This window comes from Lagopus muta, chromosome 9, assembly GCF_023343835.1.
Source record: "Lagopus muta isolate bLagMut1 chromosome 9, bLagMut1 primary, whole genome shotgun sequence".
NCBI lineage: Eukaryota > Metazoa > Chordata > Aves > Galliformes > Phasianidae > Lagopus > Lagopus muta.
In genome coordinates this window covers 18734035-18759748 of record NC_064441.1, presented here as the reverse complement: position 1 = coordinate 18759748, position 25714 = coordinate 18734035, and the positions used below count along the sequence as shown (strand labels likewise).

The 25714-nt window shown below is 49.6% G+C and overlaps 3 protein-coding genes across 6 annotated transcripts; all 3 read left to right on the top strand.

Annotated features, from left to right (window-relative positions):
* Nucleotides 1-215: 215 nt before the first annotated feature.
* On the top strand, nucleotides 216-5901 carry LOC125697750 (PTTG1 interacting protein). The gene is made up of 7 exons (XM_048955311.1): nucleotides 216-376; nucleotides 1676-1728; nucleotides 2864-2972; nucleotides 3833-3935; nucleotides 4045-4110; nucleotides 4435-4481; nucleotides 5162-5901. Exons 1-7 carry the CDS (start codon nucleotides 280-282, stop codon nucleotides 5203-5205), a joined length of 519 nt encoding a protein of 172 aa, XP_048811268.1. The 5' UTR covers nucleotides 216-279; the 3' UTR covers nucleotides 5206-5901.
* Nucleotides 5902-6436: 535 nt separating this feature from the next.
* LOC125697582 (small ubiquitin-related modifier 3) lies at nucleotides 6437-8691 on the top strand. The gene is made up of 4 exons (XM_048954942.1): nucleotides 6437-6600; nucleotides 6718-6846; nucleotides 7491-7562; nucleotides 7983-8691. The coding sequence occupies exons 1-4, from the start codon at nucleotides 6580-6582 to the stop codon at nucleotides 8043-8045; spliced, it is 285 nt and encodes a 94-aa protein (XP_048810899.1). The 5' UTR covers nucleotides 6437-6579; the 3' UTR covers nucleotides 8046-8691.
* Nucleotides 8692-8799: 108 nt separating this feature from the next.
* On the top strand, nucleotides 8800-25435 carry UBE2G2 (ubiquitin conjugating enzyme E2 G2). 4 transcript variants are annotated; one of them, XM_048954938.1, is made up of 6 exons: nucleotides 8800-8969; nucleotides 14126-14161; nucleotides 14255-14300; nucleotides 19506-19624; nucleotides 21460-21600; nucleotides 22911-23304. In XM_048954938.1, exons 1-6 carry the CDS (start codon nucleotides 8927-8929, stop codon nucleotides 22976-22978), a joined length of 453 nt encoding a protein of 150 aa, XP_048810895.1. In that variant the 5' UTR covers nucleotides 8800-8926; the 3' UTR covers nucleotides 22979-23304. The 4 variants fall into 4 exon arrangements, with proteins under 4 accessions (XP_048810895.1, XP_048810896.1, XP_048810894.1 ...); XM_048954939.1 differs by lacking the exon at nucleotides 22911-23304 and adding an exon at nucleotides 22015-22883 and having other exon boundaries at nucleotides 8802-8969; XM_048954937.1 differs by lacking the exon at nucleotides 22911-23304 and adding an exon at nucleotides 23346-25435 and having other exon boundaries at nucleotides 8807-8969.
* The last annotated feature ends 279 nt before the right edge of the window (nucleotides 25436-25714 follow it).

Here is a 25714-nt window from a genome sequence, read left to right as displayed (position 1 = left end):
AAAAGCCCCCGAACGCTTCCCCCCCGTGCGGACACCAAACCCGTATGGCGGCGTCCACGCGTGGCGGGACCGCGCTCGGACCGGCGCCGCGGGGACGGACGGCGGCAGCGGGGACGCGCCTCGCCCCGCCGCCGCCACGCGTGGGGTTCGCGCAGCGTTCCGCGCTCCGGTGCCGAACGGCTCGGGGCCGCCCCCGGCACGCCCCCGTCGGTCCCGCCCCACCCCGACGGCTCTAGAAAGGCGGCGGCCGCCCCACCGCCCCCGTGTGCCGGTGCCGCCATGGCCCCGCCGCCCGTGCTGCGGCTGTGCGCTGCGTCGCTCGTCGTGCCGCTGTTGCTCCTCGCGGCCGCCGCTCAACAACGGGAGGCGGCGGGAGGTGAGCGGGGGGATCGGCGCGGGGATCGGGTGGGGACTGCGCTGATCCCGCGGGCCCGTCCTGGGGGTGCCGCGGGGCGGTGGTCCCGGGTTGGGGCCGCTCCGGGAAGCGGCTGCGCGTGGGAGCGGCGTGACTGCTGCCTTCTCCCGTTCAGCTGCCGAAAGCAGAGTGTGACCAAGTGTGAGCTGGAGGGTCCCGGTCGGGAAGCGGTGTGTGGCTGGCGAGGGCTGAGACGACGCCTGTCGCTGCGGGGGGCTGGGTTGCTGCGGTGGCAAGGGGCTGTAGCCGCAGGGTTTGGGGTCCTGTGCTGATCCCACAGAGCCATGAGGGTGGTGTGGCATTGGGAGTGCTGGCAGCTTCCCCAAGGGGAATGCTCCAGGGAGAGCGATGCTGATGGGGAAGTGGTAAACCGTCCGATTGCCTCCCGGGGCAAAAGGGTGGATTCCAAGCGGCCTGGAAGCAAACGGGTGGAGGCAACCCAATGACTGTGATGCTTTCCTGGCCTTGGCTGGGGAAATGGGGAGGATGCGGCTTCCCAGAGCATTGCAGGCTGTGCGGAGCATGCAATCTCAGCCTCTCCACCGTGCATAAACAGCCTTATCTGAGTGTTAATAAATCGCTGGGTTGTTTGGAGGGCTCTGCGGAGCATGTGACCGGCTGTTGACACTTGGCCGCAGCTGAGGCTTCCTCCCAGCTGCAAGGGGAGCATGCAGCTCTGCTCCTCACACACTTGGGGCACTCAGGACTGGGGCTTTGCGAAGCATTGCTCCTCATGCTGCAGTTATTGGGGGGCTGCTCTGCTGTGGGGCTGCAGTTGCTCCTTTCTGCCCCTCTACTGCTTTTGCTTGCAGCAACTTCCTTGTCTGGGTTCTGTTTGACTGGGCTGACCTCTCACCCAGTGGTAGGGGATTTGTGCAGGCTGTCCTTGCCCAGCAGGTCTCTGGACAGCCACATGGTAGCACTGCTCAGCTATCCAGAGCAGCCAACAGCTCAGTGCTTTGTGTCAGTATGGGCCAGGCTTGGGTTTGCCTTTGGGTCTTGCTGAAATCAGCTCTGATCTCCTGTAGCTCAGGTGGCTTCTGGAGGGCATGGGGCAGCATCTGCCTCCAGAACCACGGTGCTGCTGCAGATGCAGCAGGCTCTCTGTTGGCATGCCTGGGAGCAACATTTAATGCATGGCAGCATGTCCTAGGGCGCAGGTCCTTGCAATGTGGGGACAAAAACAGGCTCCAAGGAGCACAGAGCTTGTAACACAGACAAGCTCCTCAGGTGTCTCACTCTGTTCTTTTTTTTCTACAGAATGTCAGCAGTATACAAACAGAAGCTGCGAAGAGTGCCTGAAGAATGTCACTGTAAGTAGCAGGAGTAACTCTGACTTCTCCCTAATGTCCAGAAGCATAGTGTGTGCTTTGGGGGGCTGTGTGAAGAGGTTTTTCCCTGTTGGAGCTCCTCTGTCCCTGCCCTAAGCACACTGTGAGTACCACCCATCTGCCCATGGCAGCGTGAGGACCAGTGCCCGTTGGTGCTCAGGGAGTAGCTGCTAGAAAGTGCTTGAGTCTCATGGTGTGCTGCTTGAGTCGTTTAATATGCTGGGCTCCTCCTCAAGAATGTGAGCTGCTGCTTGTGCTCAGGTGAGTCCTGTGAATGCTGGAGCACCTGACTGCCCAGCACAACGAGCAGATGCTTGCTGGTTGAGTGCCCTCACCTCTTGCAGGTTGCCTTGCATGCAGCAGATCAGGGTAGGCTCTTTCCAGAGGTCTCTTAGCCTTGAAACAGTTAGCTTTCCTCTTGGTGTTCCTGATGTATGCAGCCCCACCACAGGTGTGTGGGGGCAGGATAGGCTGCCAGGGTGGCAGCTGTAGGCTATGTGCTCTCCTGCAAACCTCCTCCATCACTCAGCCTTGAAAGCAGGAAGTTTGGGCTTGAGACAGACCTCACTGCTGACTTGGCCAGGAAGTTCTGGCCAAAGCCAAGCAAGTTGGTCTGGGGGCTGTGGGCAGCAAGGCATGGCTGCTCAGGGAGGTTGTGGTATTCACCATCCCTGGAGGTGATCCAGAAATGTGGCACTGAGGAACATGGTTGCTGGGCACGGTGGTGTGGGTTAGGACTGGAAAATATCCCTAAGATGCTCAAGTTCAGCTGTAGGGATTCTGATTCTCGGGCTGGAGCTGGCTGAGTGGAGGCACTGCAGCTGGTCTGGCTGGGAGGAAGCAGTGATGGCACAGGTGGGCATCTTCTGTACCAGCAGTTCTGTACCAAGTTCTGTCTCAAAGGCCTTCTGTCCCTAAAAAGCTGGACAGAATGAACACAAAGGATTTTATGATTACTCCTTCCTTGCAAGCCAGTAGAAGTGCTCTCAACATCTTTACTTGCTGTGGAAATCTGCATTCCCTGCTGAGGTGAACCTGCTGCAGAACAGTATGGTGGTAGCTGTGGTACTTAGGAGCATGGTACCTGGCAGTAATGCTGTGCTTTCGCATGCTGCAGTGCCTGTGGTGTGCCAGCAGCAGGAGGTGTGTGCCGTACCCTGTCCGGAGGATCCTCCCGTCTGCTGATCTCTGTGAGCTCCGCTCTGCACGCTGGGGTGTCTGCTGGGGTGAGTGTAGGGAGACCTGTCTGCTTGGTGTCTCCTTTGGGCCACAGTGGCACGCTGGTGCATGGACAAAGCCTGGGTTTTAGGGAGCGGGGTGGTAGGGGAACAAGCTGGGGCTCAGTTTCCATCACTTGTCCCCATGGTGCAGCACAGCTAAACTGTGGCCAGCTGTTGTTCTGGAGGCTGGGCTGTCCTCACTGCCTGTGGGGGAGTGAGAACCGCTTCCACACCAGCCAGAGGGAGAGTCTGCTCTTTGTGAGCACCGCTGTGTGCTCTCCTGAACCTTGTGTAAGACCCTGAAATACTAGTTTTTGTGCAAGTAGCTTCATAAAAGGTCTCATTGTGGAAGAACACATTCCTTACCTTGCAAAACGAGCCTCAGGGGTGATTAGTCCTCCAGGAGATTAGCTGTAAGCTGTGTTTGTGGTGTGTGACTGCGGCCTTCGTCACCGGGCAAAGCAGCGTGTTGTGTGGGCAGGGTGATGTGAAGCCCTGGCTTGCCCTGCAGAGCTGTGCATTTTGGGGGTACTGCTGGTGAAGGAACTCCCGTTGGAGGTGAAAAGCATGGTTAGGTTTCTTGCCTACTGCTGCTGATTTCCAATACCTGGCCTCCAGCCTAGCAGCCTTGCCTTGGGTGAGCCATGAAGCTGCTTTCTGCAGCACTGTGGTTGGCAGTAACATGCCTGGTGCATTCATGCTGGTGCCAACACTGAGCACACCTGTAGATGATGTCTGTCTTGCTTTCTCAGGCTGTCATGCTTGTTTCAAGTTCAGCAACTGATGCTCCCAGTGACAGGAGCTGCATGGTTGTCAGCAGGCAGCCGTACGCTGGGGTGCTAAGTGTGTTTTGTTGCATCTTGCAGTGAATTTTGAAGCCCTGATCATTGCCATGTCTGTGGTGGGTGGAATGATCCTCATCATGCTGGTTGTTTGCTGCTGCTGCTGTTGTAAGAAAAAGAGCAAAAAGCAAGTATTGGAGCGGGCTGTGCCCAGTTCTCTCAAAGAGTCCCTAAGGTGCAGCTGTGGGCTGCTGGAGGTGGGTCAGTGTGGGCTGATGGGCTCTTTTTTGCTGCAGGCCAGACAAGGAGGATGAACGAGCTGCCCGGGAGCGGGAGCGCAGGCGAGTGCGCCAGGAGGAGAGGTGAGGTTTCATTGCCCTGTGCCTGCTGACCCAGTGCTGTGCCAATTGCATGGTGCTGCAGCCTCTGCATGAGGGTCTGTGCTGCAAACAGGGTCCCTGCTGGGATCTGTGGGTGCAGCATTGTGATGGTGGTGTGTATGCACCCTGAAGTTCCTGCCCTGTGGGAGGGGGGCTGCAGGGAGACCAGCAGCCTGAAGGCTCTGAGCAGGGCTGCTGGCATGGAGCTTCCTAGCCTGAGAGCGAGTGGGGAGCTGGAGCTCCTCCTCCTTGGCTCTGTTCTGCTGGTCACTGACTTGTGGTTTCTTTCCTGTTTGTTTCTTGCAGGAGAGCAGAGATGAAGTCACGGCATGATGAAATCCGAAGAAAATACGGTACAGTGGCTTGCACTAGCAGCTAGCACTAAGCTTTAGAATTGTAGAATCATTTAAAGTTGGAAGGAGCACTGACATCTACTCCAACCATCAACCCATGTCTCTGACTACTCTAGACTGTGTCCCTTAGTGTGACAACTATCCTCTTCTTGAACAGCTCCGGGGATGGTGACTCCACCTCCCTGTGCAACTCATCCCTTCCCAATGCCTCATCACTACTTCTGGGGATGATGTTTTCCTAATATCCAACCCGAGGTGCATCTCAAGGCCATTACCTCTCATCCCACTGCTGTTAATCTGGGAACAGAGGCGATTTCCCCACTTCACCACCATTTCCTCTCAGTGAGTTGCAGAGCAATGAGGTCTCCTCTGAGCCTCCTCTTCTCTGACCCATCCTAGTTCCCTCTGCTGTTCCCCATCACATTTTGTGCCCCAGACCCCTCACAGCTCTGCTGACCTCTGGACACACTTCCTCCTTGTAGTGAGGGGCTCAGGATTGAACACAGTGCTTGGTGTGTATCCCATGAGGGATAGGTGATGGGGTGGTGTGGGCACAGTCTTCCAGGAAGACACTGGTACGTGTTTCTAGAACAGGTGAGCAGAGGATGGTTGGCAAAGAATTGTCACCCAGAGCGGTGAGTGCTGCTCCTGGGGGTCTCAGTGACTCTCTTTTCTTCCAGGCCTGTTCAAGGAGGAGAACCCTTATGCAAAATTTGAGAACTAGCCTCTCTGGATCTGTCACACCTGGAAAATGGCATCCTCCTTGTAGACCCACCTCACTCTGGGTCACTTTCCAGAAGATCCCTATGGTGCAACGTGCTGCCACGAGCCCTGCTCAGTGACTCCCCCATTCCCCACTCCAGTTCTCAGCTTGCCCTGGGCTTTTGCTGCAGAGGCTGTGCTGAGGCAGCCAGCCATCAGCTGCAGTGCTGGGCCAGGCTGAAACTTCATTCTGTGCCTGACAACTTGGTGGCAGTAGCACTGGGCTTCACACTCCTCCTTAACCCAGCTGGGGGTGGCAGCCCAGCACAATGCAACACGGTGCCTGGCTGAGGTCCTGAGTGGCCCAGCGTGTCTTCCTTCTCCTGCCTCATGCAAAGCTGGGTATGTGTGGCATGAGGCTGTCGTCTCCCTCTGCATGGAAGTGACTCAGAGGGTGGCCTGGCTGTCTCCAGCTGCATGCACGTGCCCACATACCAGCATCCCCTCACAGTGTTGGTTTCTAGCTGCCTTGGGCCTCTGGGGGCAGGCCTACGTGCACATTTCACTTGCAACTAATCCAGGGTCCCTTCACAGCCCCTCTACCTCTGTGCCTTTCTCGATCATCTCCTGGGCTCAGTGCCTGTTACTGATAGCAATATGGTAGGGTTCTGATGCATATGCAGTATGGTAAAGATGTATTAAATGGATTTGATTACTATCCCCGTGTGAATGCTTCATTCTGCTTCCACACAAGTGTGGCTTTCAGCTGGGCCTGGGTTGCCATCATGGCAATGGGCAGGGGTAGGACTGAGTTTCTTTAGAGCAGGGAGAGTTGAGCACAGGGCTGTGTGTTTATGTCCTGTGAGGATAGGGGCTTACACGGGGCTAGAGTGGATTTGCAGTACAGAGGAGCGCTGCGTGTATGCGGTAGCATCCACTGATGCCGTTTTGTGACACAGCCGAGTGGGGCTGACAGCACACGTGGCGCTCGCAGAAAGCGCGGACCCTGCAGCCCCAGGCACGGCTCCTGAGCGCGGCGTGATATTTGCGGTACGCCCGCAAGGGGGCGCCATAAGACCGGGCCCGCGCCGCCGTGCTTCGCCCCTCCCTCCCTCCCTCGGAGCTCCGCCCCTCGCTCGCGGCGCTTCCGCCACTCCGTGACGCACTTTCTAGAGGCGCCGAGCTGCGCGCGATCGCTCATCCCCCCCACCCTCCTTTCACGTGACCGGCCGGGCGGCCAATCGGGGCGCGGCGTTGCTGGCGCGGGGCGGTGGGGGCGCGGCTGAGCGCGCTCTCTTGCGGGCGGTTGGCGGCGGCTGCGGGAGCCAGGCGGGAGGCAGCGCGCGGGCCGGGCCCTCCCCGCCCCTACCGGACCCTCTGGGCCCGTCCTGCCGCCATGTCGGAGGAGAAGCCCAAGGTAAGCTCGGCGCGGCGCGGCGGGGGCTCGGCGGGCGCGGGGCGGGTCGCAGGCGGAGCAGGGGGGGAGGGTCGGGCCTCGCCGTGCGCTGATCTCCGCCCGTCCGGTTTTTCCTAGGAAGGAGTGAAGACAGAGAACGACCACATCAACCTGAAGGTGGCCGGGCAGGATGGCTCCGTCGTGCAGTTCAAGATCAAGCGGCACACGCCTCTCAGCAAGCTGATGAAGGCCTACTGCGAGCGGCAGGTGCGCGCATCGCCCCGCGGGCGCCGGGGCCGACCGCATCCCTGCCGTGCGCCGCATTCCTGGAGGGAAGCTCGGGCCGCCGGCATCGCTCTGCCTTGCTGGTGCACGTGGGGCCCTTTCTCCGCTTCCCCACACCGAAGGCTCGGCCCCATCCCGTGCCTCAAACACGGCGTGGGTCCTTGTCTTCATCGGAAGGTCGGGACTGGGAGCGGGTGCCCAGCAGGAGTTGTGTGAGGTGTGAGCAGGCACTGTGAGCAGGGGGCTTCTACGCATGTGTTGGGAGTGTTGGCTGCTGAATGAATTTAAAGCCTCTCATTTCTCCTTATGAGGAACGGCTGGCCCTCGCGCACGCATGCACGCCATGCAGAGCAGCACGGTGCTGTGGGTCAGAGCCAGGTGCAGCCCAGCACCGTTGCTCCTTGCAGAGCCCTTGCTGCCACAGCAGCAGCACAGCATCCGTTGAGCAACTCTGCTCTCTCCATTTGCACCGCAACAGAGGCATGAAGTTTCCCATTTGTTTATGTTCTTTAAATCTTAATTTTGTTATTATCCGTTCTGACAGCGAATCAGTAAATGCTTTTTGTTTTATTTTATTCAAAACTAAGAGGATGGTTTCTCACATGTATTACTCTATAAATTTGCAGGGTTTGTCTATGAGGCAGATCAGATTCAGATTTGACGGACAACCTATTAATGAAGCAGACACACCTGCGCAGGTATGAAAGATGATTTTACTGCAAATGGCTATAAAATGCTTCTTCAGTTTCTTCCCTGTTTTGTCCTGGCTGGGGTGGGAGATCTGTATGAGCAGTGGTGCCAAACATGCTGGCACCTGTGTGCTGCTGTGGGCAGGACAGGACCTGGAGGAAGTGCAGAGCTCGTCAGCTCTGTCCCACTTCTGCTTAAAGCTGGGAGTGAAGCTGAGTGCTGTAGCTGCTGCCAGCTCTATCAGTGCTGAGAATTTGGGGGTTTTCTTGCATTGATGAGGCCTGAGGTGAGAAGCAGAAGAAACACATGACAGGTTGTTGCTTTTAGAGGGTGAGCTTCTAAATCTGGTTTGAAATAGAGATCTCGAAACCTGTGTAACTCTGTAACTTTGTGGTTGTGAATTTGTGTTCTCTGTATCAACCTCACAGCTGGAGATGGAAGATGAAGACACTATCGATGTGTTCCAGCAGCAGACGGGCGGGCTGTGCTAAGACATGCCATCCTTTGGAGCGGAGGCCTTCCAGGCTCATTGCACCTCGCTCTCATCTGTCCTTGGATTTGCTATTAAATAGTAAACAAATGAACATGCCAATCACATGGGATTCTTCGAAACCTTAGAGGACATTTACCAAAATTGCTTGTTGTCTTTGACGTACTGCGTGTGCAAGTCAAAACAGTATCTGCAGGGATTAATCTATATCTTAAATTGGGCCCATTTGATTTAAGTTCTGATTCAGTAATATACGTTGTCTGTCTGCTGTTTCCTTTTTTTCCTTTAAACCTGTGGCCTAAATATCCGTCCGTGTTTGAGGACATGGAGTGCATTCCTGGCTGTCGGTCCTGCCCTTCTGTTCCATCCTAACCTTGTAAATAATTCAGTATATCTTCATGCCGATCACAAGCTTACAAGTTTTGTTGTTTTGTTTTAAAACATGCCGAAGAGGAGGAAAAAGATGCTGATTTAAGTGTGCGTTGCAAACAGTTACTGGGAAACCTACGACACGAAGTCTGTATGTGCAGATGCAATGCTTCATATGGAGTCAGAGTTTGGAATATTGCAGATTTACATGTGCTTTGTCATGATTTGATAAAGTCGTCTGAAATATACTTTTTTAACGCAGAAACGAGAAGTGTCATCAATCAGGCGTTGGGGTGAGCGGAGCAGGCGGGGCGCGCTTTGTGCCTCGCGCTTCCCGCGGCTCTCGGCCCCGCCCACAAGTCGTTGGTGATACTGCGCCTGCGCGGCTCGCGGCCGGCGCTGGGAGGACTCGGCTCGCACCATAGAGGCGGAGCGCTAGCACGCCCCCTATCGTCTTCCTCCCCGCCAGCCCGCCCGGAAGCGGCGCGGGGCCGGGGCGCTGCGGGCCGCGCTATGGCGGGCACAGCGCTCAAGCGGCTGATGGCTGAGTACAAGCGTGAGTAGCGAGGCCGGGCCGTGGTGCTGCGAGCTGTGTGGGGCGCAGGGCTCGGGAGAGGGCTGGCTGTGGGGCTGGGGGTCTTGCGGGAGGCGGGGCGGCCTCAGTGCCTGTAGGCTGCCTGGGGCCGAGAGGGGCTGTGAGGCGGGGGCGGCTGTGGGGCTGATCTCCGAATAGCGGCTGCGATAGAGGGTTCAGAGATGCGGAGGTGGGGAAGAGTCTGTGGACACGGCGTGTGTGTGAGCAGTGCTGAGGGCTGTGGTTTATTCGGCCCAGAGCACGGGAGCTGAGCGGAGCCCTCGTGGCGGCTGCAACTCCTCATGGGGAGCGGTTGGGCAGCGCCGAGCTGTGCGCTGAGGGAACGGAGTGGAGCTGCGTTGAGGAGGGGCGGCTGGGGGCAGGGAGAGGTTGTGCAGCACGGGGCGGTGGGCACGGCACAGCTCCACAGCAGCGAGCACGACTTACCGGCATCTTAACACAAAACCCAAAACGACTCAAAAAGGTGAACGTGTGTGCAGCTGATGGATGCATTTAAATACATCTTACTGAGGAATGACCTCGACTTGTTTGCGTAAAAGTTGGATGAGCTGTGGCTAGCAGACAGCGGGGCCAGGGGAGCCACTGCTGCTCTCGCCCCGCCAGAGGGAGCCGGGAGCCTCTGCCGACCTCGGGAGCTGCTGGTGCCCGATGCTGGAAGGATGGGGCCCTCTCAGGGTGTTTCTGCCAGCACAAACAGCCTGCTTCCATGAGTTGACCAAAAGTGGCTTTCTTTTGAGAGATAGGCAGTTTGCTTTTTGTTTAGTTGGTTTTGGTCTGTCATTTTCCAGCTTTTTACATAACAAAAGGCAACAGGATAGGGGAAAACCCACTGTTTGTTCGGTGGAGGATGTTGTTGAGCTGTAAGGACTGGACACAAGAACTGGCTGCCTGCTTCATGCTATATGGAAGCTGTTTGCTCTTCAGGGATGTGGAGCTGGTTCTCACTTTGCCTTGGTGGCTTCAGTCTGTACCAAACAGTATTTCTGAGTACATGATTTCAGACAAAACCCCGTGCTTGGTCCTGGAGTATCCTGCAGGGCATGAGCTCTAACCTATCTGATGATGACAGCCAGCCCTGGCCTGCTGACGTGGTGTCCTAGACACATTACTTTTCTCTGTTGTCACTACACAGTGCTGACCCAAAAACCAGCCACAGCAGGACTGGTCTCTGCTCCTTTCTGCTCTCCTGTGTGAGTCCCGTCAGTCTTTGAAGTACTTCTGATACTTTGTTACTGGGAAGCTCCACGATCTTAATGCCATACACGAATGAATTGCTAAGAGAAAACTGATGCTAACTAAAGAACCTTGAAAAGGAAGTTACTTAATGCTCCAGGCTGGCATCCCATGAATCTTCTTTGCATGCTGTCCTGATACAGCACTCGACGTGACCTGAGATACCATCTTGTTTATTATCCTCTCTTACGCTTTCCCAACAGTAGTCGGATAGAGTGTTGTGAAAGGCAAAATAATGCAGCGTGGCTGAGGGCACAGTATTCCTTCTGCACACCTGAATTCCAGAAGTAAAGTAGAGCTTTTGGTTCCTGTGGTCGCCTGCGTGGCCCTGTGCTGTTTTCCTGGCTGGGGTCGTGTATTTGGTGGGTGCTTTTGTCCAGCTTCACTACCAAACAGCCCAGCCCCTCCCTACTGCTTCCCAACAGGCTGCCAAGCTGCAGCCTTGCAGAATTTGTTCTGCTCTGTTGAAGTTTTCTTCCTTCTTTCTCTCCTCTTCCCTTTATGTACTTCTGGTTGTGATAGAGATGTTTGGCAGTCGGTGCCTTGCTGGTGGTTACATTTTGTTTACCAGATTGCTGATTCTTTCCTTTCCTGCTTTCTTTTTTTTTTTTCTTTAATAAGTTTTGACTGTTAATTTTCTGTGTGTGTGTGCATGTTTAAATCTGTTTGTTGTTACCGTATGTGAAAAATGCTTGATGCTGTGTGAGCTTTCAACCTGCTAGAGCAGAAAAGCATTACTTCCTTCTGGGAGGTGCTGTGAAATGGCAATGTTTTCCCATCCAGGTGGAGCTGAAGGGAAGGTGGCTGCGAGCACCAGCAAGATTCATTTCGTTTTTGTCCTCATTTAGAGCTTTGTTTGCATGTTTGGAGGCTGATGACTGTTTGCTGTCTCATGTGTTGAAGTGTTTTTATACTCGCATAGACAAAGCTTTCAAAAATCAGATATAAAAAAGCATGTAATTCCTGCTGGTGTATATGTTTGTTACAATCTCAGTTTAGAATATTTAACAGTATTAAAGCCTAAAATGTATCTCTCAATTGGAGCTTGTGCTTGCGAGACTTAAGGGAAGGAAACCCGCTGTTTCTGCCTTTATCATTTCCTTGCTGCGTGCTCTTGAAGGTATCTTGTCTGTTTTCAATCTAAAACGGGCTACTTGGGAAACACTCAGTCGAAGCTGTAGGTGCACAGGACGTACAGTGTTTGGTTTTATGCACCTTACAGAAAAGCAGAGAGGTGCCTGAGTGGTGGGTTGTAACCCTGGCAGGTATCGCTGGGGGCAGCGCAGGGTTAAAGCCAGGAGGTTTGGAGAAGGCAGATCTGCATCATGCAGAGCAGCAGGGGTGGGGCATTGAAATGGAAACGGATGCACTGAGCCTGTGTGCACCCAAATCTGTCCCATGTTCCCAGCAGAAGCGCCGCACTTTGGTTGTGCCGGCTTTTCCCTTTCATTCGGTCTCGCCTTAAGAGCAAAGCTTTAAAACAAGGCTTAGCTCCTCTGCTGCAAGCTGGGACTTCATTGTGTTTGCATTTGGAAGCAAATCCCCTGGCTGTGTGCAGCACGACCGCCGTGCAAATCGAATGGGATGCCTTGTGGAGGATGCAAAGCTTCAACTGCTCCAAGTGCTCCCAGTGCTGAAGAGAGGCATTGTTCTGAGGCAGCTGGTGGGCTGCCTGCCATGGGCTGCTCCCACATGCACTCGCCATATGTGCGTGGCAGAGGGCCTGCAGCCACCCAGGCTCCTGGGACACTCCAGGGCAGCTCCTCTGGGGTGTGAATGCCCAGTGCCTTTACCTGCCAGCCTCAGCTTTTTCTTGAGCCTCTCTGCTCCTTTGTTTGCCTTTTTGTTTGCTTCTTCAAAACCTTTTTTTTTTTTTTTTGTTAGCATTCCTTTTCTGAATTTCCATTTTCTCCTCCTTGCCACGTTGCCTTTCATCCTCCAGCCTCTCAGAGGCCTCCAGCAGAATCCTGCTGATTGGGTGTTTGTCCTATTTTGATTTCTATTTTGGAAGCTGCAGTGGGACTGAAGCAGCTGCTGCCACGCCAGTTCCTGGCAGCTCGTGCTTTGTAGCTCTTGAATGCAGTGCACCCCGTTTCCTTTAGAGTGGTTCTGGACAAACCATACAGTAGGATGTGACTATCCATGTCTGAAAGGCCTTTCTTCTTCCTAAGTATCTCCTCCAAATCAAAGCTCCTGTGCCAGTTCACTGCCTTCAGGATGGAAACCTCTGACTGGTGTCCAAGGGGAGAGGTGAGCAGGGAGAAGTGAAGAAGTGAGCTTCCATCACCTTGCAGGTTCCTTGCTCTGGGGTTTTGCCTCATGATTCCCAGCACCCAGCTTTGCTTGGAGAGCTGTACAGAATCCCTCAGCACAGCTACCATACGTCCAGCCCCTCCAGCACAGGGTCTGAAATATCAGAGCTCCCTGGATTTTCAGGGGAAATCATGGGAAATAGCAGAACTGTGGGGTCTTGTTTGTTTTCCCTTAAAGAAAGAGCCCCAGTATGGGTTGAAACAGCTCCAGGAGTTCCCAGGTTTGACACCTCCATCTGCCTAGAACCATCTACAAGCAGAGCTGCTGCAGACCCACTGTCAAGCTGGAAAACCCGCTCTGTAATGTCCCTGTTCTCGTGTTCAGGATGTGTTCAGCCCTGGGACTGACCTCCATCTGCTGCTCTTCTTTTGAACTTGAATCTGTGCCGAAGCTGATGGCAATCTGAGTGAGCCGGAGGGTTTTGCTGTCTTTCCTGCCAGCGTATCTCAATGGCTTTTGAATCTATCACCACTTTGAGACACAAATCTGTGCTCTGGTTTGTGCAGCGTTACCCACAGCTCTCGCTTACAGCCTAGCAGGAATTAGGTTAAGCCTCTCATGTGGCCCTTCGTGGCTTTTCATCTTCCCTGGTGATGCGTTGCTGCTTGTTTTCAGGTTGCAGAATGCATGTGGTGCTCTGTGGTTGGTGTTTGCATGGTGTGAGTCGCTGGTAGAAGTTCACTGATGAATTGGGAATTGCATCCATTTCCTATACAGAGCAAGGGTGGGTCAGTCAGCATTCTGTGTGCATCCACAGCTGTGCTGTTGTCTCTTTTCAACTTGCACTTCCCAGGCCACACGGGGCGAGATGGTTTAGGTCTGCAGCACAGAGGCACTTGTCATTATCTCTTTGCTTCTGCTCCTTCACCTTTTAGTCTTGTTTCGGGTTTTGTGTGGACGTGCTGTGAAGTCTAAGTTGGTGCAAATAGGCTGTAGCAGTACAACCTGTTTGTTGAGCGTATACCTTTATACCCAGTAGCACAGTGCCCCATGCTTGTGAAAAGGGATTTTTTTTGCCTTCCTTCCTAGTTTTCTTCCACTGGGAAGACAAGCTTTGAGATCTTGAAAAAGCACAGGACCTCAGGCAATGTCCTTGTCTCTAAAACAGAGAGATATGGATGTGATGGATGGACTGCTCAGTGGAGGATGAGTTAGCTGGATGGTTGCACTCACTGCTGTCAGGAGTGGGTCAGAAGCCCCATGTCCATGTGCTGTCCCTTGGGTCTGTTTTGGGACAGTGTGTGCTTGCAGCCCTGAAGGCCAGCTGCATGCTGGGCTGCATTAAAAGCAGCATGGCCAGCAGGTTGGGGGGCAGTGTCCTCCTCTCTGCCCTCGTGAAGCCCCACCTGAAGCACTGTGTTCAGCCCCTCACAGCAGGGAGGTGGAACTTGATGGTGTTTAAGGTCCCTTCCAACCCAAACCATTCCATGATTCTGCAGTCATTTTGCTTAGAAAATTGCCTTGCATTGACCTTCTGGATGGCAAACCTTGCCCAGAAAAGCAAAGCCAGAAGATTCCTCCTGTGCTTTCCTCAGGCTGTGTTAACATTCCTTGTCCTTTTTCTTTTATAGAACTGACCCTGAACCCACCAGAAGGGATAGTAGCAGGTGAGATGCTAACCAGCTTGTGCACTGTGAAGTTGGAGCCTTACTTTCTGACAGCTCTGAGCATCGTTTCATGGTTGTTTTTTCTCCTCTTAGGTCCTATGAATGAGGAAAACTTCTTTGAATGGGAAGCTCTGATTATGTGAGTCAATATTGCCTCTTTCTCTGAAAACAGCTCTTGTGCTCTATGAGTACCTTCTGGGAGAACAAGAATATTTAAGAAAACATCTTCCTAGTTTTGCATTACATTGACTTTGGCCTATCTCTGGCTGGAAACTTCTTTTCTGATTCAAACTGGAAATTATATTTGGAATTTAAACAGTGTGACGGGGCAGCTGAAGTGATGATTTGTCATGCAGGTGCCATAATAAGAAACACTTGGCATGTAACTTGCAGATTTTACAAGAGTCATCATTCAGGCTCCACTGGATATATTGTGTATACAAGCACTGCAGGAAACCATAAATTGCTTGTAGATCACACAAACATTGCTCAACTGCAAATACAGGACAGGTTTCCTCAAGTTTTAAGGGGAGCAAAATGGCCAGATAGACCATCAGAGATAGGAGAAAAAAAATCATTGTCTAAAATTAGTTGACTTACTATTCAAATTTTTTTGTAGGGAAATTGAAAGAGGATTGATTTGAGCTAGCACTGAAATTAAAAAACCAACCAACAAACAAAAAACACAACAGCAAAAGAACGCTTTAAACTTTTCAAATTCTTTACATTTCATGGAACAGCTGCTCTTGAGGAGATGTTGGGTGTGGTGGTTCCTTGTAGAACTCTTCTGCTGGTGAACAGCTCTGATCACTCTGCTGTATTCTGGGGGCTGACACACTTCTTCCAAGGCTGCATCCTTCTGCTCCTGAGCTGTTGGGTACAGTTGTTCACAGCTGAAGTTACCTTGTAAAGACAGGGTCATACCCAGCAGCCTACAAGTCCTCTCTCGCTTCTACTGCTTTACTCATGCTGTCTGCATCCTTCTTTGGGGAGTTTTGGGTGCCTGGTGATTCTTACAAGATAAAAGTTCTACAAAGTTGTTGAAGGGGAAGGAACAGGTCTGACAGTTTATACACGTGACACCTAACAGTGAGATGAGGAAGTTGCAGTCCTGCAGCTGATAACCTGTCGGTAGGGCTAGTCCACACTGCATTTCTTGTGCTCTTTGGTAGGAGCAGTGTTTGCTGACCCTGTTTGGGGCTGGGCACAGGGCAGGCTTTCAGCACGGCTCCTCGTGGTGCGTGACCCCTTGGACACTGTTGTCCAAGGGTGGAAAAGCAGCTGGCACACAAACAATGCCATTCCTATCAAGCTGTAGTGTATCACCTATTCTGTACCAGCTGTGGGGGTGATCCTGCCTTCTTGCAAGCATGAGGCTCTAAGTTATTTTAATCCTTGGTAGAGATTTGGATTACCACTGCTCGTTCGTGGGTTGACACAGAGCTGCTTGCAGCAGGGCATCCTGTGATGAACAGGTTGCACCTCCTGGGAGCTCAGTCTCCTGAAGATAAACACCAGTCATGGAATGAGGTAGATGACTACAGCCAAAACCTGTCACCTTAGGCAACCATGGAATCTTACTCTTCTTTCTGTAAGTGGGACAGTTACCACTTCTCTATAACATGTGTTTTGTGATGTACCTACTGCCAGCTCAGAAAGCTCTCTTGGTGTTTAGAAACCCCAGAGGATTTATTGCTCTTGGAATGTGGAAGGAAATTCCTGTCCATCACTACTTTCTAGTAACAGAGATTTTGTGGTTGATGACAGCTTTCATGGGGGGCACACAAGATACTTCTTTATTTGATTTATTACCTAGAAAATATCTTTTTTTCTGTTGTTTCTCCTAACAAATGCTTAAACAGCAGAGGATCTGCTTGCAAACTTGCAAGCCCTTTAAAGTGCTGAGTGTTGAGCTTCAGGTCTTTGTCAGCGCTAAATGAGAGGCGGAGGTGCTTTTAGTTTCTGAATTGTGTGTGTGTCATAATAAAATCATATTCTAAGATCTGCTAAATTCTGAAGCTGTGGTACAATAGAAACAAGTTTACCCTAAGCACGTTGGGTTACTTTAATCTCTTTACAATACTCTATTGGTAAACATGTTTGAGTACAGCTACACGACTTGTTTATGTTTGTGATAATCTTCTTGAGTGTTTTGTAATCTCAAATGTGCTGTGTGAGACTGTGGGATTGAAAGAAGTGCAGATGAGGTGATTAAAGTAAGGCTGACTTACATTTGAGAAGGATGAAATGCAGAATGTAGATAAGTGCTGTAGTGATAAAAAGAGAGCAAAATATTCTTCTCTCCACATGCTTTTGAGAAAGCTAGAGTACATCATCACAAACAAAACTGAAGAAAAAGAGAGTTAAGAGGAGAAGACATTGCCCATCTATCAGTCTGTAGGGGGGCTGGGTGATGTTACAGAGACTGCTTGGAAGCTTGGCCCAGAGATTGTTTTAAAAGGCTTTCTTTTAATATAATAAGTAACAATACTGTTTGTATTCCTGATGTTCTTGCCTGCAGCAGCAGTGCTGGATAAATGCTGAGCATAAACATTCCGCATTGACGTGGCTGAATGATAGGACAGTTCTTAGGCTTATGGATTAGAGCTGTAGGTTGAAATACAACGTGGTAATTTTTCTGAACAGTGAAAGCTTACAGCCTGGTGTTCAGTGTGCCCTTCTGATAAGGCATCAAACAGTAGCTGACTGGGAGTATTTACAGAAACCAAACCTTTGCAGCCGGGAACCTCCTTCCTGGTGATAAATAGCCCCAGCATGTCAATGGAGTTTATCAGCTTGACACTGCGTGAGGTCTGACAGGCTGTGTTATGTTATGCAAGCTCATGAATTTAACATTTCGAGACCAAGTTTTGTCCTCTAGCATGGAATTCCCCTTTTCAGCATCTGATGACTGTGGGGTTTGGTCTTTTTTCGCCCTCTTTTTGAGGAACCACTTACAAATGTACTTGAAGCCATGGTTATGGCATTAATTGCTGTTATCACTTCAATTTTCCCTCCTATTTTGGCATGCACTGCCCTTGGGTTGTTTTTTTTTTCCCTTGCCTAAATAACATCAAGCTCACGGAGTTCAGAATCTCATATTATGTCTTGTATGGCAGGAATTGTTCCTGGCATGATTTTTTCTGCTCTGGAGTCAGCATAGTTACATTTAGCACAGGCACTGCAGGAATAGTGCAACTTTTTGTTAACTTCTGGAATCATAGAATCACCAAGGTTGGAAAAGACCTAAAAGATCATCCAGTCCAACCGTTCACCTGTTCCCAACAGCTCCCACTAAACCATGTCCCTCAACAGTTCGTATCGATGTCTTTGCCATGGCTACTGGGAGCAAGACAGGAAAGGAAAGAAACAGATGCAGGCAGAGGATAAGGAAGGCTGGTTAGATCGCAGTGCTGTGGCAGATGTAAGGCACTTGGTTCACTTGCAGGTGACAAGTTCCTTCTGACCCTAGCAGAGAATTTGCAGAAGGGCATCCCATGGGAAGAGGGATGTTTGCTGGCCTGTTGGCTCAATGGGGAGGATGCCACTGCTGTGCTCTGAGCTTTTCTTGGGGAAATCCTTATCAGAGGGAGAAGCTCAGGAAAAATCCCTGCAGAAGGCACAGAGGTCCTGAAAATGTGATGTGCTGTGAAATTCCTACGTTGCAGGCAGTGTGGCTGCAGAAGGGCTGTGTGTTTTGCCTTGCTGGCCCTGCTGATAATCCTTTTAGAACTGGAAGCAGCAAGTTTAACCGTTGTGGTCTTCAGTGTGTTTTGTAGTTGCAAACGCTGTCTTGGATTAACTTAAATAATTTCTTTGAAGTTGACCCTGGCAGCAGTGAATGGCTGAAACAAAAGCAGTGTGCTCTCTTAATGCAGGGCCTAAAATGGAGCATGTTGGGTTAATGTATTTGACAGAAGAGCCCTTCAGGCTGTGTGTTTGCTCTCAGAACAGAAGACACCCACCAGCTTTTCAATGCTTGTATGTACATACTCTTAGAAGTTCGACAATAAGCCTTGAAAATGCAGCTGGAATTAAAATACTTGTGAAAAAATGCATTCAGTTTGCCCTCAGATGTGAATATTGAATCCTGACTAAATTTAAGGAGAAGACAGAAAGGGAGCATACGTGGTTGAGATGCTTCAGCTCATCCTGCATAGCTGCATTTCTCTAATCTCACCTCGAGTCAATGTTCAGGTTTAAAGCACTTGAGGTCTTGTGTTTATCTGTCAGCCAAGCCTTCTGAATTGCAGAGTTTAGCAGTGGCTCTCTGTGGGGCTTTAGGTTTTGCCTGCCTCCATTTTCTTTTTCTGTAGATCACCAATGTAATCTGAACTGGATGAAGCTTTTGACCATTTGGCTTTGATATTTTTTGTTCCTTCTGGCATGGAGAACATGTTGGTGGGTTGGGAGGTGCAGGCACCAATATATTTCTAAATCTTTCTTCCCAGGCAATAGAATCCTCATGTCAAAAGCTGTCTAGTGAAGACAGGAGGTTTCCTTGGCTGAGACATTAAGTGACGAAGCCTTTTCCCTGATCTTGCCAATCAGGGGAGATGGAGTTTGTTTTATAACTTCCAGGGGGTTCATCTAGTTGGAATAAATCATGTCAAGTAAACTTTTTTGCTTACCTTCCAAAAACGTTTTGTGTAGAGAGGACAAAATAGCTGCATGCTCACCTGATTGTGCTTTGAACTGGATGCTGAACACAAGAAGGAAATGTTTCTGCAGGAGCCTTGATGAAGTTATTTCTTCTCTGTATACATTTGAGGGAGGGAAAGCTAAATGCCTGAAGTCTGCAAAGCATGGGGCTGTCCTGCATCTGGCAGTTTTGGTCCCTGGGCTGCGTTTTTATTTTGACAAAACACGGTGTGGTTGCACTCGATACTGGCTGTTGGAATCCTCCTAGGCTTTATAAGCTCTTTTTGAGCTACAGCATTTGACATCTCTGTCTCTGCAGCCTAACAGCATCTTCAAAGGCACGGGAGTCCCACACCTGCCTCTGCCTTCTCTTGACGTGCAGACACTCAAATCCTGGAACATGCCTTGGAGCCAGATACTCCAATTATAGCCAGACACACCCTGCTAATTAAGCCATGTTGTGACCTTCCTAGTAATTTAGTGTGCAAGCTTTGATTTTTTTTTTTTCATTATTTTTTTTTTTCCCCATTCCATCCCAAACCCCAAATTTGGATTTAAGTTTATGAGATGTGGGATGAGAGCGTTTTAACTCTTAGTATTCTGGAGTAGATGATATAACGCAAACCTAAGACGTCTCATTAGACAAGAAGCTGGTGAAAGAAATACCCTTAACTCAGGTGAATCTCTTTTTGTCTCTTTCTAGGGGTCCTGAAGATACCTGTTTTGAGTACGGGGTTTTCCCTGCTGTTCTGAGCTTCCCACTTGACTATCCTCTAAGTCCTCCGAAGATGAGGTTCACGTGTGAGATGTTCCATCCAAACAGTGAGTGCTGCATGGGGAGCAGGGGGCTTTTACACCATAAACAAACAGCTTCTGCTGAGAGAGAGCAGGCATCCTGGCTCAGGGATGAATGGTGCTCTCCCTGTCTGTAGGCATGAGCAGCTACACAGCAGTGCTGCTCTTTGCTAGGATCGCTCTCTCTTTGTCACATAAGTCCTTATACACCTTATGATGTTAAACAGCCCAACAGATTCCAACAGTTCCACTGCCTTGAAGATCATTCCAGGAATACTTGTAACTACTTCATAAACAAACAGAAGTGTTTTGTACACGATGTAAGATTTAGTAAAACAATACAGACTCTTTCCAGTGTTGCTCTGTGGTTTGTATTTTAAGTAGTTTTGTTTTAGGTGAAAATTTATTCATATTGACCAAAGTCTGGATGCAGCTTTAGTTGGCAGCATGACTTTTTTCCCCCATTTAACAAAGGCGTGATCTTTCTGAAGTCCAGGGTGCTCTGTCCATGCAGCTGGTACATCTGTAGGCCTCAATACTCAAGACTTTGCTGGCCTTTTTGCTGCAAATCCAGAGCGGACAACGTCTCAGCTTTATGTCTCTTGGGACTTAAGGGGAAGGAATTGAAGTAACAATGAGTACAACTTTTTTCTTTGGACTGATAAAAACCTTAAAGCTCCTTCCAACCCAGAGCACGACTTTCCGGAGTCAGTCCTGGCATTTGCTGTACAATTGTGAATGCATCTACCAAATCAGCATGGATTGTGATGAGATTGTTGTCATCACCCAGATTTGATGAGCTGGTCCCATGTTTGAGGCTATTAGGCCTCTGCCATTGAGAACAATAAGCAGCAAACACTGCCCTGCTGCCTAGGGTTTCCTTCTCAGCTGGCATTCCGACACTTGTACAATGCGACTCTTAGTCTCCGCTGGGAAGCTATTTATTTATTATCTTATTCCAAGGAATTTTGCATTTACTTGAAGTCCCTTTACTTTTCTCTTCCCAAAGCACTACTGACACAGATTCTTGCCCATTTAATCCACAGACAAGCCCATATTGTTGTTCTCATGTGGGGGGCACATGTTTGCACATGACAGCACAGAACTGTGCACAAGTGCCTGAGGCAGTTCAGTGTCACCTTTGCAGCTCTGACATCTGCAGCAGCTGTCAGCATAAGGAAACTGCACGGCCAAATCACTTTGTTGCTCCAGCTGGGCTAATTCACCCAGACTTCTTGCTGGGGCAGATCTGCATCCATGCAGTATGCTGTGATTCTAACTCTGGGCTTGGCTTGCAGATCTGTGCTAGGAGCTGCTTTGTGCCACAGAAAGCAGCATAGCCAGGAAGGGGTGGGCTGCTGGAGGCCCAAGCAGCCTGACTCAGCTACACGTGGGCATTTCCATGACGCTGGGTCATGGTAATGAAAATTCAAGGTCACAAGCAGCAGAGAAGTTTGCTTTATTCTTTTTTACTCTCATGGTCCAATGGAGGACTCCAGCATGCATTCAGTGATGTAGGACTGTTACCCTGTAATTTAAGCAGGACTATATTTAAGTAGGACTAGACCTACTTGGCTGTGCACTAATGCTGGGCTTGTTCCACCAGGCTGCAGCTCTTACTTTTCCAAGGAACCTCTCGTTGGTTGCTAAGTGATCTGAGTGCTTCCAGCAAGCTTTCCTTGGGGAAGATGATTTGTAAATTTGTTTTTGAGAAGTTTTATTAGATTTTTGTCTTTAGGTTTTCTGCAACAGGAAATTTTAAGCTGAGTCTGTATCAGTCATATGTAAGCAAAGCCTGAAATATCTAGAAGAGCCAAGTGTTTCCTTAGAGTAACTGTTAATCCCCTGTACTTCTTGCACAGTTTACCCAGATGGGAGAGTTTGCATCTCTATTCTTCACGCTCCTGGGGATGATCCCATGGGATATGAGAGCAGTGCTGAGCGGTGGAGTCCTGTGCAGAGTGTGGAAAAGATCCTCTTGTCTGTCGTTAGCATGCTGGCAGGTAAGGGCTGGTTTTATTAGCAGGAGCTCAGCTAGCTTCTGCTTGATACATGGCTAAAGCTTCTCCTTGCATTTTTGCACTTAAGCTACTTGGCAGCAATCAGAGTGTTTAAAGCCCTAATATTTATTTATCAATAAATCAATTTTCTTAAAATAATTGGGGAAAAAAAATACTGAATTAGTAAATGGGTTTCCAGCTTTCTGACAACTGCACTGTGTTCCTTCTGGTCAGCAGCAGCCAGGCACAGGGTGATGGTCAGGTAATGGGTCCTGAAGTTCAGCTGCTCTTGCACAAAGCAGTAATGGATTTGGCTTTAGCAACTGAAGGATTAAGAGGCAGATAAATCAGTATGCTAGATAGGAGTCCATGGCCTCTATTCCCAGCCAGTTTCCCTGATTTCTGTTTGTTTGGCAGCCTGGGAAATGTACCCCATTCTGCCATCTCTGATATAAAGGAAGCCTTCTTGAGAAGCAGTGTGGTGAAAACAGTCAGTGCAACTTCTTACTTTAAATCCTACAAGAAGTATGGATCAGATCTCTCATGCTCATCTTCCTGACGGATATTTTGCACGTTGTGGACAGTGCTTTGAACTGCCTGAGAAGGCAGAAGCGTGTCCCCAAGAATCAGTTTGGAATGATGAAGGTTTAGGTTTTAGAAGCAGCAAAGCTGATCAAAGAACATGCAAAAGATTCTTATCTGTGACTGTGTCAACTTCAAAATAGCAACCTGCTGATGGAATCTGTCCAAAGACCAGTGCCTCGTTGGGCTCCCTGTGCCCTCCAGGAACATGGCTTGTTGTACAACCTTACCTAGACTGCTCTACAGGGGAATCATATGGTCTCTCTTGTTCTCTGATCCTGTTTTCCCCATGGCTTTTGGAGGACTTAGCGTAAAACATCAATTGTCATCTTCCTCCAGGCTGCTGGCAAGCTCACAGCTGTGGATCTGCTAACTGAGCAAACCTGAATTTACCAAACGGAGTGTCTTGTGCATCTATCCTGACTGCTGGGTTTTAAGGGTAGTGTAGAGTTGTGTATTTGGACCAGAATGGGAAGCAAAATGAGTGGAGTATGTTTGGAGTGGCTTGTATAATCCTGTGACAGTTGTCCTGCTGCATGCTGACCATGAACCTGAAAAGTTCCATGCCTCAGCTTACCTCTCTACAAAAAGAAGTGTTTGAGTTGCAGGGTCTTAGTCTACTTTGTAAAGCACTTTGAAATCCTCAGATGAAAGATATTGCAGAAATGAAAGCATTTTACGTTGAGTTTTGTGTTGGTTGTTTGTTGTTTTTTGTTTTTTTTTTTTAATAGAACAAACCATCCAGAAGAGGGGCAGAGCCTGTTTGGGTGGCCTGATTTGTGGGGCTTTGTGTTTGTGAAGCCACAGAACCAGAACAAATGTGTAGCAGGGAGCCCTGTGCAGTTTTACAGACCTCTGACAGCACTGCTGGTGACACACAGTGGTACTCTGTCGGCATGTTGGGGCTCAGCTCCCCAGCAAAGTGAAACAGTCTTTCTCCACCACTTGTTTCTTGCCTGAAGCCTACCTTGCTGCCATGCTCTCTTGTGATCAGTTAAATGAGAACTGTTAGGGAGTCCAGCAACTGCAACTATAATTCCTTTAATGGTGCTGAGCAGGGGAAGTATACCAGAGCCACAGGGAAGAGGCAGTGCAGAGACGTTGCAGAAGAAATGAGTTGATGTTGCTCAGCCTGCCCACAGACCTTTCCATCTCTCTCGTTTCAGAGCCAAACGATGAAAGTGGAGCCAATGTAGATGCCTCCAAGATGTGGCGGGAAGACAGAGAACAATTTAATAAAATTGCCAAGCAGATTGTGCAGAAGTCACTTGGACTTTAAGCTCACAGAAAGACTGAAATGTTTTGTATTTCTCTCCACCTGAAAAAGAGCAGTGCTCAGTGCTGGTACCAAAAAGGAAAACTTTGCAAAACTATTGGTCTAGTTCTTATCCTTCATTATTTATTTGCCATCTCTTTTCTGCTTCCGCTGCTGCACAGAAGCCTCTAGTTTACTCACTAAATTGTATGGGAAAGGGATTTTTTGCTGGGGAAAATAATGGGAACAGTGCTGTTTGAAAGGCTCTTTGTTGCTACCTCACTTCATGGTATGGAAAGCTTGGAAACTTTGCAATCTGCAGCCTGCTTCTGTCAATCTGCTATTGGAGAACAGCCTTAGTTAGATGACCTGCTGGAGGAGTTAGCTTTGCATTTGTATAGGCTGCATTGCATTGGGAACACCAGTAGGCAGAAAATAATTATTAGTTTTATTATACCTGCTAAGTTAAGGACAGCGTTTGCAGTCAGAACTGATTTGAAGAGTGGTTAACCAGAGAAGCTATAAAAGAGGGTTGTAGACAGAATGGTTTAACATAGGAAGTGATTCAGCACCATCTAACTTGAAGATCCACGTGGTCATTGCCAGCAACTGGCTGGTACTCCTGCGTTACACTGTGAATTTGTACTGAGCCTTAGAGTTAGGGTTTGCTTGGAAGAAAGCCCAAGAATTGCTTTATTGGTCCTTGAAGACATTCAGTATAAACATGACATTCAATTGGACGTGCAAGATGCAAAGACTGAGTTTTTAAATACATACAGGGTTCGCTGTGAGCCCCAGGTATGTCATCTGCAGCCTGAAAATGCAATGAGGTTGTTCCTGCTCCATGGGGGATGTAAGATATCTCTGCAGTTACGTCAGCTCTTCTCTCCTGTAGCCATTTGGACGCTCAGAAAATGAGGCATCTCTGGCCTTTGCCACCACAGCCCAGGTCACCCAGTTTTCAGGTGAAAGAGCCTTTGCCACCGATGAGTTTTGTGAAATGGACTGCAATGCTTCTTTATGCTGAATGCTCTAAGTAGGAGTCGCAGGCAACCTCAGTTCTGTTCTCTGAAGGATGGTAAGATGCTTGTTTAAAAGGGCAGAACACTGTAGGCCACTTCTGGTGGCAGGAGATGACCTGCAATGCTTTGTGAAGCTGCTTGGGAGCCACTGGTGACCTCTGTGCTTTGCAAGTGAGTCTCTTGTTTAAAGCCAAATCCTCTCCAATTTATTACAAGCAGCAACGCCCATTGATGGCATGTGAAATCAAATTCTGTTGGCTGCTTTAAATGAACTACATTTGAGAAGGACTGTTTTTCTAGGAGAAGCTTGGGAATGGAAGGAGCTGCGCTGTGCAGAAAGCTTAATGGAGGAGATGGTGTGCACGTGTGTGTGTTGAACTTGTCATTATTTACATCGTGCTGCACATGCTGCTTATTCACAGGCTGCAGATTGCTGGCTGCCACTTTTCTCATCTTTAAAGTTTGTATTGCTGAGCTTAGCCCTGTAGAAGTAATTCTTGTCGCTTCGGTGGAAGGGTGCAAGGTGGACCCAGCGTAACATGGGAGCAGAGATGACAAGGTAGTATTGTACCTAACTAGTATTTCAAGGCATATAGGAAAATGTAGCATTTATATGCAAAATGAGAGTGGTTTTGGGGGTTATAATATATGAAGTGTAGCTCCTGCAAGTACCTCAGCTGCTGTTGGAGAGCTGTGTGCACTGCAGAGCAAACGCTGTGTTCAGCAGACATGGCAAAGTGAGGCTCTTTTTAAGTGCAGAGTGTTTTAATCGTGTGTGTTTGCTCATTATTTTACAGTGGGATTTAGTCTGTATTCTGAAAATAAAGTGATGATGTTTTTTCCTTTGATAACTACATGCAAATGTATTTGAGTAAGTTCATGGGTAAACAGCTGGTCAAGAGTCCAGTTTCATTGTGGGCCAATGGAGTGGAAGAGTTTGTGGTAATGCGAGTAAAACACTGGGGATGCTCTAGAGATGTGAAAGACTTGATGCAGTTGCTGGGGCTTTCCAGGCAAGTATCTTGTCTCTAGTGATGGCAATCACTTGATCTTTCAAAGAAAACTAAAAATCTGGCAGCCAACAGATGTGACTCAGTTTGCCTCTAACAAAGGTTTTGTGATGATCTCAGTCTCTGGGCTTAGGAACATCTTGTTATGGCAACAGGTGAATCATGAGCTGCTGTGTATCATCCCGAGTGCCGATACCAGATGTCAGATTGGGGAAGGACAGTTAGTTGGAGATTCTCAGGAGGAATTG